The 14009-nt window shown below is 44.3% G+C and overlaps 1 protein-coding gene across 6 annotated transcripts in view; it reads right to left on the reverse strand.

Moving 5' to 3' along the window:
• vps13d (vacuolar protein sorting 13 homolog D) overlaps positions 1-14009 on the reverse strand; it is a 270660-nt gene that overhangs the window by 76240 nt on the left and 180411 nt on the right. For all 6 annotated transcript variants that reach the window (XM_078239047.1, XM_078239044.1, XM_078239046.1 and 3 more), the window contains 3 exons: positions 12330-12478; positions 10781-10915; positions 7145-7312 (listed from right to left, as the gene is read on the reverse strand). In XM_078239047.1, the coding sequence (XP_078095173.1) occupies positions 7145-7312; positions 10781-10915; positions 12330-12478 (452 nt within the window). The remainder of the gene's footprint in view (positions 1-7144; positions 7313-10780; positions 10916-12329; positions 12479-14009) is intronic.

A 14009-nucleotide genomic window follows, 5' to 3' on the forward strand; every position in this document is an offset into this window, starting at 1 on the left:
GGCACATCTTGTATCTTTTCTTGCTCCATCACCATTCGCTTTGGCCCGGAAAGACCACCTCTTCTGTCACTGCTCCACCCCCCCTTTGCTTAAAGTCTATTAAATTTCTATCTTTTGATGAAAGGTCACAGATCTGAAATGTAAACTCTTTCTCCCCACAGATGCTGCCCAAGCTGTAGCATTTCCAGTATTTTCTGTTTTTGCTTCAGATTTCCAGAATCTGCAGTATTCTGCTCTGCGATCTGCACCATTACTGTTTGCCTATTCAGCATTTAGATCCTACCACTTGTGTTCACTGTCCTCAAGAATGCAAATTGTCTTAGCAAAACCTGGTCATGTTGGGGACTATTCTATTCAACCACTTCATATAGCCTCACTGCGTTGATATCTAGCCTACCTAGGTTTCTTTCCCATTTCCCCGTGCTCACTCCAAAATCATCTCGTTGAATCCATGAAACCTGCTTTCTGATCCCTTGACTCCATTCTGACCAAACACTTGAGCACTGCTTCCTGCCTCATGCAAGCTACCACTGTGAACAGTCCCTTACGTGCTGCCCCATTCTTAAAAAAAACTACCCTTGATTCCTCCGTCATTGCAACTGTACAAACACCAGCTTCCTTTTCTTCTCCAAGGTCTGTGAACATGCTGTCTTCTCCTGAATTCATAACCACCTTTTGCCAAAATTCCATACTTGAATGTTTCTAATCAGATTTCTGCTCATCACAACACCAAAATGGTTCTAACTAATCACATTTGACTTTCTCTATTGACTCTGGTGTATTATTATTCCCTGTTCTCCTTTAGCTGGGCGGTACGGTGGCACAGTGGTTAGCACTGTTGCTTCACAGCGCCAAAGACCCGGATTCGATTCCCGGCTTGGGTCACTGTCTGTGCAGTGTCTGCACATTCTCCCAGTGTCTGCAAGGGTTTCCTCCGGGTGCTGCAGTTCCCTCAAAGACACGCTGGCCATGTTAAATTCTCCCTCACTACCCGAACAGGCGCCGGAGTGTGGTGACTAGGGGATTTTCACAGTAACTTCATTGCAGTGTTAATGTAAGTCTACTTATGACACTAACAAATAAACTTTAAAAACTTACTTTGTTGTTCATACCTGTGACCCATTATTTAGTTCAGTAACACTATGATCACTCATTTCCGTTATTACTTATATGACTGAAGTCAGAGCAATTGCAGCAATCAATCCTCTCTCTAACCCTCACATCATTGCCAACAAGTTAGGTGTGGAATCTGCCATTCTTCTCAGACTTGATGTCTTGCCTCTGGATTTTGTCCCTTCACCCAGGTATCTCAGTACAGCAGCACTGATATGCTGTATTAGTAATGCTTGTGAGAGAACGGTCAAAGAATGTTGAAATTATGGATATTTTTTGCTTACAGTCTCACGCCACTAAAGGCATTGCCCCAAACCATTTTCATTTACAACTATTACACTTCTCAGCCAAAACTGAAACTCTAACAGTCTTGCCTAGGTATTAAATTGGAATAGTTTAGTGGGTCTCCTCCATACCCAATCCCTGATATTTACTCTTCTTGCATGAATTTCTGCACCTGGAGTTCTAAACTTTAGCTCCACCTATTACTTACTCAGTGAATTGGTGGACAATATTGAGTCATTTTCTAGATACACAATGATTCACCAGTTATGGTATGAGATCATAACAAGACTACTTTAAACCGTGACTGAGAACTGTTCATAAAGCAAGAATGTTGGGCTTTGGTTTTAAAAGCTGGAAAAGTGCAATACTTCTGTTTAAATAATCACAATGGCCTCACTCCACCCCAACCCCAAATTAAGGTGTGACTTGTCGACTGGCATTTACAGTAATCATGAAATAGAGAAGTCAACTAGAGGAGGAAGTATTTTAGTTTCAAAGCTAAAAGATAATTCTTAATTATAGCTTACTGCTGCTCTTCACACAGGGTCCCACCCTTTTGGCTTTCTAGATTCAGTCAACAGCCACTCACTTCCTGTCAGCAAAAGTATTTACTGCTGCAGTTCTGTTTGGAGATCAAACCCATCATGCATCTTTGGGTGGCACAGTGGTTAGAACATAGAACATAGAAAGCCACAGCACAAACAGGCCCTTCGGCCCACATGTTGCGCTGATCATATCCCTACCTCTAGGCCTATCTATAGCCCTCAATCCCATTAAATCCCATGTACTCATCCAGAAGTCTCTTAAAAGACCCCAACGAGTTTGCCTCCACCACCACCGGCGTCAGCCGATTCCACTCACCCACCACCCTCTGAGTGAAAAACTTACCCCTGACATCTCCTCTGTACCTACCCCCCAGCACCTTAAACCTGTGTCCTCTCGTAGCAACCATTTCAGCCCTTGGAAATAGCCTCTGAGAGTCTACCCTATCCAGACCTCTCAACATCTTGTAAACCTCTATCAGGTCACCTCTCATCCTTCGTCTCTCCAGGGAGAAGAGACCAAGCTCCCTCAACCTATCCTCATAAGGCATGCCCCCCAATCCAGGCAACATCCTTGTAAATCTCCTCTGCACCCTTTCAATGGCTTCAACATCTTTCCTGTAATGAGGTGACCAGAACTGCGCGCAGTACTCCAAGTGGGGTCTAACCAGGGTCCTATAAAGCTGCAGCATTATCTCCCGACTCCTAAACTCAATCCCTCGATTAATGAAGGCTAGTACGCCGTACGCCTTCTTGACCGCATCCTCCACCTGCGAGGCCGATTTAAGAGTCCTATGGACCCGGACCCCAAGGTCCTTCTGATCCTCTACACTGCTAAGAATGGTACCCTTCATATTATACTGCTGCTTCATCCCATTGGATCTGCCAAAATGGATCACTACACACTTATCCGGGTTGAAGTCCATCTGCCACTTCTCCACCCAGTCTTGCATTCTATCTATGTCTCGCTGCAACTTCTGACATCCCTCCAAACTATCCACAACACCACCTACCTTGGTGTCGTCAGCAAACTTACCAACCCATCCCTCCACTTCCTCATCCAGGTCATTTATGAAAATGACAAACAGCAAGGGTCCCAGAACAGATCCCTGGGGCACTCCACTGGTCACTGACCTCCATGCAGAGAAAGACCCCTCCACAGCCACTCTCTGCCTTCTGCAGGCAAGCCAGTTCTGGATCCACAAGGCAACAGCCCCTTGGATCCCATGCCCTCTCACTTTCTCAAGAAGTCTTGCATGGGGGACCTTATCGAACGCCTTGCTGAAGTCCATATAGACCACATCCACCGCTCTTCCTTCGTCAATGTGTTTGGTCACATTTTCAAAGAACTCAACCAGGCTCGTAAGGCACGACCTGCCCTTGGCAAAGCCGTGCTGACTACTTTTGAACATACTAAACTTCTCTAGATGATCATAAATCCTGTCTCTCAGGATCCTCTCCATCAACTTACCAACCACTGAGGTTAGACTCACCGGTCGGTAATTTCCCGGGCTGTCCCTGTTCCCTTTCTTGAATATAGGGACCACATCTGCAATCCTCCAATCCTCCGGAACCTCTCCCGTCTCCATCGACGATGCAAAGATCATCGCCAAAGGCTCCGCAATCTCCTCCCTCGCCTCCCACAGTAACCTGGGGTACATCCCATCCGGTCCCGGCGACTTACCAACCTTGATGCCATTCAATAGTTCCAACACATCCTCTTTCTTTATGTCCACATGCTCGATCCTTTCTGTCCACCGCAAACCAGCAGTACAACCACCCAGATCCCTTTCCACCGTGAATACCGAGGTAAAGTATTCATTAAGCACCTCCGCCATTTCTAACGGTTCCGCACAAACTTTTCCCCCTTCACCTTTTAAGGGTCCTATGCCTTCACATCTCATCCTTTTACTCTTGACATATTTGTAGAAAGCCTTGGGATTCTCCTTAATCTTACCCGCCAAGGTCTTCTCATGACCCCTTCTCGCTCTCCTAATTTCCTTCTTAAGCTCCTTCCTACATCCCGTATACTCCTCTAAATCCTTAACACCTCCTAGCTCTCTGAACCTTCTGTACGCCTCTCTTTTCTTATTCACCAGGTTCATCACAACCTTCGTGCACCACGGTTCCCGTACCCTACCAACACCCCCCCCTGCCTCAGCGCCAGGGACCCGAGTTCGATTCCCGGCTCGGGTCACTGTCTGTGTGGAGTTTGCACATTCTCCCGTGTCTGCGTGGGTTTCCTCCCACAGTCTGAACGGCGTGCTGGTTAGATGCATTGACCCAAACAGGCGCCAGAGTGTGATGACGAGGGGAATTTCACAGTAACAACATAAGCCTCACTTGCGACTAATAAATAAACTTTTACTTTTTAAACAGGATGCTGACATACTTCTACACTCATTTCATTCAGTCCTGTTAAGGGGCTTTCTTATTCTCCAGTTTCCGGTTCCAGGGAGAATTTACACCCATAACACTAACCTTCCCTTTCTCAATACAACGGTTGATACACCTGCTGTGCTTTTCCAGCATTATATTTACGGTTGATACACCTGCAGTGCTTTGCAGATTAATACTTGCAAACAAGGTCAGAAATGCAAATGAAAATTAATTGCCAGAAAACTGGAATTTTTACAAACTGGGGGCCTGATTTTACCAAATCTTCACGCCTGAAAATCACGGTAAAGCTGGGCGTCGGGCCTATACCACGATCTGCACCCGATTCCAAGCAGATCACGGCTTTACCGACACCCGATTTGGGCGCGGGTCCGGCCCACGCCCGAATCAGGCGGCCCGATTATTTAAATGCATTAGCATGCATTTAAATCAACTTAATGAACCGCGCGCCCAACTCTACCGCCAAATCCCCTTTACCGTCTTCTGGCCCATTCTGGATCCGCGCTTTTAGCGACCTAAATAAAAATCCGAAGCATATTTCTATTCTGCAGGGGAACCTCCGAAGCCCTCTCTGCCCTTGTGAAGTCACCATCCTCCTCGACCATCCTTCGCAGACCTCCCCGCTAACCACCCCGGCAGACCTCCCCTCGGCGGAGCACACCCCCAACCTACCTCGATCACTGGTCTCCCTCCTCCATCCTTCCGACCTGCAGTCCTTCGAGAGCCTGCAGCACCTTCCTGGCCTTCCGCTGGTGTCCGCCGGAGGAGGGCTCAGATGGATCTCTGGTTGGGTGGGGGAGGATGGACTTGGGAGAAACTTGTAAACTGAAAATAATTTAGCATCTTCTTTGTGCTGCCTAATTATCTATGGGAAAGGTAATTAAACTACAGTGTCCTCGTGAGCAATTAGTGACCTGTATAATACATTTGTGATCTGTAACTGGATTGTTGATGTTCCTGTAGCCATGAGCTAGGTGGTCAAATGTTCAGAGTCATGTGGTGAACTTGGAAGAATTGTCCCCGTGGTGGAACTTGGTTGGAAATAAGATTCAAGGAGATTACTAAATCTGGGAAATCAACCATAGTGAAAAGAAGTTTGTATTGGCAACTCTTCTCTCACATTCCATGGCAGATATGCCCCTACTTATGAATGTGATTTGCATGGGCAACGTTGGGTGCAGCTAATCTGCCTCTGGAGCAGCCTTGGATCCTTCCTCTCATCCTGTTTTCATCTGAGCATTGCACAGAATTAGAGGAATTCCCTTTGGAAGATAATGTCAAAATTATATTCGCAGGAACTAAAAACCTGACAGTCAAATATTTGGGAAAATATTTCAAAATATGGATGGGGGATATATATTTTGAAATATTTTCCCAAATATTTGACTGTCAGGTTTTTAGTTCCTGCGATTATAATTTTGACATTATCTTCCAAAGGGAATTCCTCTAATTCTGTGCAATGTTCAGATGAAAACAGGATGAGAGGAAGGATCCAAGGCTGCTCCAGAGGCAGATTAGCTGCACCCAACGTTGCCCATGCAAATCACATTCATAAGTAGGGGCATATCTGCCATGGAATGTGAGAGAAGAGTTGCCAATACAAACTTCTTTTCACTATGGTTGATTTCCCAGATTTAGTAATCTCCTTGAATCTTATTTCCAACCAAGTTCCACCACGGGGACAATTCTTCCAAGTTCACCACATGACTCTGAACATTTGAGCTCCTGGCTCATGGCTACATGGACACCAACAATCCAGTTACAGATCACAAACGTATTATACAGGTCACTAATTGCTCACTAGGACACTGTAGTTTAATTACCTTTCCCATAGATAATTAGGCAGCACAAAGAGGATGCTACATTATTTTCAGTTTGCAAGATTCTCCCAAGTCCATCCCCCCCCCCCCCCCCCCGTTCTTTTCTTTCACGCCCGGGCGCGCTGCTTCGGATTTTTTTTCGAACTGCAAAGAGGATTCCGGGCTCGGATCTATTTGACACCCAGATTCGGCACTTAGACTCAAAATGGTAAAATCAGGCCCTGGGTCCACTCACCTGTGCACCTGACTTTTTTGAAACATATTCTCACTGAAAAGACATCTTGTATTAGGAATCTCGCCTGACACAATTTACCGTGTTGGTCACTCGAGTTATTTACCTATTGATGCGAGTGTGCAATTTTTAAAAATGACCATTTAGTCGATATAGTTTAGTACTGTGCTTTATGTGATGTTTTAAAAATATATTATTTCCTATTGCTCCACTGACAGACTTGTAATCACTCATGTTGCCCAGCTCAAAATGTTCCCATCATGCACAACGTGTGACAGGAAGGGCAAAATCTATGATTACATTGCTGGGAATTTTGGATTTTCAGAAAAAGATGACCTTGCATTTATAAAGCACCTTTCACAATCTCAGGATGTCTCAAAACTCTTTCTCAGCTAATATATTATTTCTGATGCGCTGTCCCAGTTGCAATACAAATATTTTTAATATCCAGCATTAGGTTGCTTCAAAATCCTGTGCAAAATAAAATACCCTGTGTGTCTGTGAACTTTATATATACACATCATTACATTTTATTGGTATCCCAACTAGAATCCCCTGCTCCAATGATATCAAGAGCAGAGCATCATCATGTAACAGGTGAAGTCAGGCTTCGCTTAAAAACACTGGTTATATGGAAAAGTTTCCATTTTAAAATCAGAAATTCCCAGCCTGTAGTTGGACGTAACTCCACACACGTTAACAGCAGCGTCATGAACAAAACACCAATCAACTTGATTTATGTTTGCGTGGCGTACCTTAGCAGCTGAATTGGAGACACCATGCGTCACATTTCTTATCAGGCCTCCAACGTTTCCATATTTGATCAGTCCCGAGACGCCCTCCGATACGTCGTTCAGAAGTCCCATGGGATTACCCAAAAAATCCACTGAGCCCAGTATTCGAGTCGCCTGACTCATCAACTCCTGATAATAAAAACACATTTTACTGCTTTTTAAATGGTGCTTTATCTATATTCACTCTCGGCTTTGGACATCAGATCATAGGCCTTCTTTGAGAAGGGCTCTGTACTGGGACCTCTGCTATTTGTGATATATATAAATGATTTGGAAGAAGGTGTAACTGGTGTAATCAGCAAGTTTGCGGATGACACGAAGATGGCTGGAATTGCGGATAGCGAAGAGCATTGTCGGGCAATACAGCAGGATATAGATAGGCTGGAAAATTGGGCGGCGAGGTGGCAGATGGAGTTTAATCCGGATAAATGCGAAGTGATGCATTTTGGAAGAAATAATGTAGGGAGGAGTTATACAATAAATGGCAGAGTCATCAGGAGTATAGAAACACAGAGGGACCTAGGTGTGCAAGTCCACAAATCCTTGAAGGTGGCAACACAGGTGGAGAAGGTGGTGAAGGCGGCATATGGTATGCTTGCCTTTATAGGACGGGGTATAGAGTATAAAAGCTGGAGGCTGATGATGCAGCTGTATAGAACGCTGGTTAGGCCACATTTGGAGTACTGCGTCCAGTTCTGGTCGCCGCACTACCAGAAGGACGTGGAGGCATTGGAGAGAGTGCAGAGAAGGTTTACCAGGATGTTGCCTGGTATGGAGGGTCTTAGCTATGAGGAGAGATTGGGTAGACTGGGGTTGTTCTCCTTGGAAAGACGGAGAATGAGGGGAGATCTAATAGAGGTATACAAGATTATGAAGGGTATAGATAGGGTGAACAGTGGGAAGCTTTTTCCCAGGTCGGAGGTGACGATCACGAGGGGTCACGGGCTCAAGCTGAGAGGGGCGAAGTATAACTCAGACATCAGAGGGACGTTTTTTACACAGAGGGTGGTGGGGGCCTGGAATGCACTGCCAAGTAGGGTGGTGGAGGCAGGCACGCTGACATCGTTTAAGACTTACCTGGATAGTCACATGAGCAGCCTGGGAATGGAGGGATACAAACGATTGGTCTAGTTGGACCAAGGAGCGGCACAGGCTTGGAGGGCCGAAGGGCCTGTTTCCTGTGCTGTACTGTTCTTTGTTCTTATGCAACTGAGTGGCTGGTAAGCCTGCCACAAACATCAGAGAAGAGTCAATCATTTTGGTGTGGGACTGGGTAAGTCCTGGAGTCATGATGTGGAGATGCCGGCGTTGGACTGGGGTAAGCACAGTAAGAAGTCTCACAACACCAGGTTAAAGTCCAACAGGTTTATTTGGTAGCAAATACCATAAGCTTTCGGAGCGCTGCCCCTTCGTCAGATGGAGTGGATATCTGTTCTCCTGGAGGTCAGACTGGGCAAGTTGACTTTGTTATACACGTTTTTATGACAATTCAATTATCACTTTTTATTTCCAGATTTTTCTTTAAACTGAATTTATATTCTCAAACTAGCGTGGTAGGATTTGAACTCCCAGTTCTCTGGGTTACCAGTCTAGTAACGATGCCACTACATTATGATATGCTGCCTCACAGCACCAGGGACCCGGGTTCGATTCCCGGCCTGGGTCACTGTCTGTGTGGGTTTCCTCCAGGTGCTCCGGTTTATTCCCACATGCTGGTTAGGTGCACTAACCCGAACATGTGCCGGAGTGTGACGACTAGGGGAATTTCACAGTAACCTCATTGCAGTGTTAATGTAAGGCTTACTTGTGACTAATAAATAAACCATTCAAATGAAAGAAGTGGTATTCAGAGCTCTGACTTGGAAAACAATTCAGATCAGAGGCCAAATGGAGAAAATCAAGATAAATGATGCAGGTGCTTTTGGTGCTAGATTCTTCCTAGACATTTTCTCTTTAATAATAATTTTGAACTTTCCTTCACCACATATAACCTCATTCCCTGAAGGCACTGACTCATGCCAGGTATAGATCCATCATCATCAGTAGGTCTCCTGCACCCCACCCAGGAACACATTCTATGTGCATAAACACAGAAACTGATCATCAGCAGGCTACTGGGATATGGGGAGGGATGGTGCATCATTTTGCTTGAAAAGTAGGGATTTGGTCAAGATTAATCCTGAGCTTAGAACAGTCAAATGTCGTGCCCTGACCACTATCCAAGCTGGGAGTAGCTAAATTATTAAACACGGAATTGAATTGCTGACATGGTTCATTTCTAAGATGATTACAGTCTGTATGATACAATATCATACCAAGCAGTGCCTTTATCCTCTGAACAATGACAGAAGTCACCAGTCTGGACAACTGAGATCAAACGACACTTATATCATGAACAAAATTGCCAAATATTAAAGATGAGGGAGGAGTGGTTTCAATTACAGTAATGAATGTGCACGGGATAATGATGTGTTATACACATTAACAGATAGGGCATTGCTTTAGGCTGCTCGTAGAACTCAATTTATTGCAAATTAGTATTGACAGTTGGGAGTCAGCAATGTCACCAACTAATGATGATGATTCATGTACACCGAGTGTGTCACTTGCAAATGCTTGAAGTTGTACAATCTAATCTCCTTTAACAGATGATTTAATAAATATACCACCCGGTCTGGTCTGAAGCCAGGCTAATCTGAAATGTCCCAGATTCAACCTATGACCCATGTTAAGTTAACTGATGTGACCAACGGTGCCACAACTGGTAATTTTTCCTTTCCTAGTTAGTGGGATGAGAATCAGTCAGGGTTCTCACAGTATTTGGAACGTACACACAAAAGTGGATGCTGGGCGAGGGCCATACTGGACTCAGCTTGGCCACTCCAAAACGAATTAAAGAACCTGCCATCACTTAGGGTCTAGGTTCACACATGAAGAATGACCGGATTATGAAGCAAGGTTTTGCCCATGAGGCTCTCTTTGTGGTCAAATCAATGGAACCCTAATTCCAAGAGAGGCAGTCAGAAAAGTCATTTGAAAACCTTAGTAACAAGAATCCAGTATTGTGCACGATAAGGAGGTTGGATCATTAGAAGTAGTTAAAGTGGAGGTGGATAAATATTTGCTAGATCGAGGAATAGAGGGAAATGGGAAATGGCACAGGAAAGGAGTGAGGCTGGCACGGATAATCCATGATCGTACTGAATGGCGGGGCAGGCTTGAAGGGCCTGGTGGCCTACTCCTGTTTCTACTTCTTGTGTTCCAATAAATGGTGCCTGGGTTAAGCGCTTTGAGGGGTGGTGGCACAGAAGTAAATGTTGGCAGAAGTAAAACACGTACCATTTTACAGTCTGCAAAAACTAAGAACATCATCATGGCAGGAGGCCAGTCAGCTCTTAAAGCCTGCTCCTCCATTCAGTCATAGCTTTAACTAAGCTCTGCTTTCATCACCTGCATCACTGCTTAGACTGAAAAAGTTTGTTCTTAGCGGGAATCATCATTTCCCATTTGGGACACACAAGAGAAAAAATGAATTTTGTTGTTTTTGACCAACAGCATGAGATTCGATCAGATTCTACCAGTCGCTCAAAGCCTCACCTCCTTAAAGTGCTTGAGAATGTCATTGATGATAAATTCCTGTGTCTCATACGGGTGCACTCTGGTGTATGGGTCCAAGTGAATAACTGCATCCTCAAACCGGATCAACCGGATCCCCAGAATACCCTTCAAAGCCTACGACAAGAAAAAAAAGCATCAAATTGAAACTTGCAGGTCAGCAACTAAAGATCGTGAGTCTGGGAGTTCACAGAGGACGCTCAGTCGGCATGTCATGTTACAGGCAGAGCAGAGCTTCAGGCTGCTCTAAGAAACTAACCTGTCATTCTCACTCTATTTAGTGACAACTGGTATTGACAGCCAGTTGGGAGCGAGACTTGTCATAAGATTAGGATGATTCATACAGTTTGATCTTTTCATTTGCAAAGGCCAAAGGTTTGAGTGTCATGATAAGAACCTAAAGAAAATGACAGGAGCAAGAAAAGCCCACTCAGCTGTATGAGTTAATTCCTCACATCTTCCAACCTTCCTATCTAACTATCATTGAATAACCTGTTATTTTACTTTTGTCTTGCTTGGAGGATCATTCCAAACATATCACTGAATCTCTTTCTGATATCGGTCTTGCTGACCTTAAACAAGTTGTGTGTGGCCTTTAGGTGGGTTGCAAAGGCCCTGGATGAAAAATGCACCCACGCCTCTTTTGAGAGAGGGGGTCCACATTGCGAGGGGCACAGGAAAACGGCACTTTCTCCCGCAGACTGTGTGGGGGTTTTGAGAGTCTTAAAAAAAAATCTCTTTGGAAAGTTTACGGCCAGGAGGGAAACCTGGTGAAAGGTCGGGAACATTCTAAAGGGGAGGAGGATGGAAAAGGTGGGGGAAGGATGGAAAAAAAGTGGGGAAGGATGGAAAAACAGGGAGGGGGTTAGGAAGGTGGGGAAGGGTGAAAGGTATGGAAAGGAAGCGACGAAACGAGAGAAGGTGAAAAAGAGGGAAGGGAGCAATAACACAAGTTTTTCATACTCTGATACTTTATGTAGGGTCTGTCATATATACATTGCATTGAGAAATAATGAGCAATGCAGCCAGAAAAAGGCAACTGCAAAGAATCAACATAAAGCATCCAATACAAGAAATGCAAAAAAATTGTACAATTAACTACACACAAAAACACTGGGCAAAATTTCCCGTCCACCACGGGAATTGTAGTGGGCGGGACACAGACCATGCAAAGGTCCATTGACCTCGGGCAGGACTTTCCAGCATTGGGGCGAGCGTGGCCAGAAAACCCCGTCTACTGTCTCAAGATTAAGCTGCAAGAGAACCGCTTGAATTTGGCACTACTACCTGAAGTTGCTGCTCTGTTACAAAAGATACAACAGAAGGTAAGTCACTGGGCTTCACAAATCAAGTACAATACTGGCTGTATTTCAACCAGCTCTTGTTTACCATGCGTTGCTTTTAATTTATTCTTTAGCATTAGTAATAAGCTTATTAGACACATGACTGTGGCCAGCTGGCCATCACCGAGTCTCTTTAAAAAAAAAGGTTGTGTGTTAGGATGTATACAGTGGAGCCTGAGGAAACTCACCTTGAGCTCAACAGGTAATTTGCTAGAAGTAAACACACTCATCTTGATTTGCGGCATGCTGAGTTTGAGATTTTCAAAATAGTAGCGTTTTGCTGTCCCACCTTGCTCACTGCTCTGTTCAGGTGCATTTTCATCTGGTTTTTCTACATCTGAGGGGGAAGGGAGGAGACAAAGTGACAGGCAACTTAAAGTAATAGGCCCTTGTCAGCCCTTCATACCTGAGGAATGAACTGCTCCTTTCATAATGGAACACAATCAATGGGTGGTTTATGGGGTTGTTTGCCGCACAGCCAGCCAGAGCTAAATACGCTCATCAACCATATGCCTTACTCAAATGTAATCTTCGCTGCTCATTGGTAATATGATGATGACAGGTATTTTAATTTGATATTAAACAATCATTAAATACTGATAGAAATTTCAATTAAAAGTAAACTTTACACACTTAGCAATTCAATAATGGCATCTTTAGAGGATGAAAGAGGGCTAATCTACTGTTAAAAGTTTTTTTTAAGCTCTGTAGAATTCACCACTAAAATACTGCAAGAGATTCTCACAACCTTTTTCCAAGAGTTCATTTACTTGTGCAGCCATGTTACGTGCTTTCAAGTTAATGATGACCAAAGGAGAGAGGGAAGACTCGTCTTCCAACCTACACAAGGGAATCCTAACCCACCAAGTCCCATTGCAACTGCTCCAACAATCAGGCTACATAGAGGAAATCTATGCACAGATTTCAGTTTAGTACAGAACTTCAATCTGCACATGTACTTATTTAAGCTTCTCAGTGGGTAAAAGATGATTTCTCATTCCAGTAATAGATTAAAGATCTGCTCTACCAGGCTTACAGTTACATAAATTGACCATGGAATTTGCAACTAATTAAATCATACTTTTTTCAATTTGTCACGAGAAACATTAAAAGCTCGGATCCTTCCTTCCTTCAAGGTGAACATCACTGCAGTGAAGTATGATAGCGTTTAGGATCAATAGCGAGTGCCACTGTGAATTAAAACTGAATGAAACTACCCTGCAAAATTTCAGAGCGTAGATTATAATGATTAGCATTTCCTAGAGGGATTTCAAGGCTGCAAATTAACCACAAGATTTAGAAAAAAGCTACAGAACTCTTTTGAACTCCTCAATTAGGTTTCAGCCTGCAATTCTGTTTTTGCATTTCTGTTATACTCTACATGAATCATTCGAGCCCTTCAGTTAGTTTCCAGCCCGTTCACTCACTCCTAAGTCACAATTTGATTCAACAAGAGTGTCCAAGGTTTTTCAAAGAGTCAGAGGTTTACAGCATGGAAACAGGCCCTTTGGCCCAACTTGTCCATGCCACCCTTTTTTAACCACTAAGCTAGTCCCAGCTGCCCGCGTGACTGTCTAAATGCTTTTTAAAAGACAAGATTGTACCCGCCTCTACTACTACCTCTGGCAGCTCGTTCCAGACACTCGCCACCCACTGTGAGAAACAATTGCCCCTCTGGACCCTTTTGTATCTCTCCCCTCTCACCTTAAACCTATGCCCTCTAGTTTTAGACTCCCCTACCTTTGGGAAAAGATATTGACTATCCAGTTGATCTATGCCCCTCATTATTTTATAGATCTCTATAAGATCACCCCTAAGCCTCCTACGCTCCAGAGAAAAAAGTCCCAGTCTATCCAGCCTCTCCTTAT

The sequence above is a fragment of the Mustelus asterias genome, chromosome 22, assembly GCF_964213995.1.
Source record: "Mustelus asterias chromosome 22, sMusAst1.hap1.1, whole genome shotgun sequence".
Taxonomy (NCBI): Eukaryota; Metazoa; Chordata; class Chondrichthyes; order Carcharhiniformes; family Triakidae; genus Mustelus; species Mustelus asterias.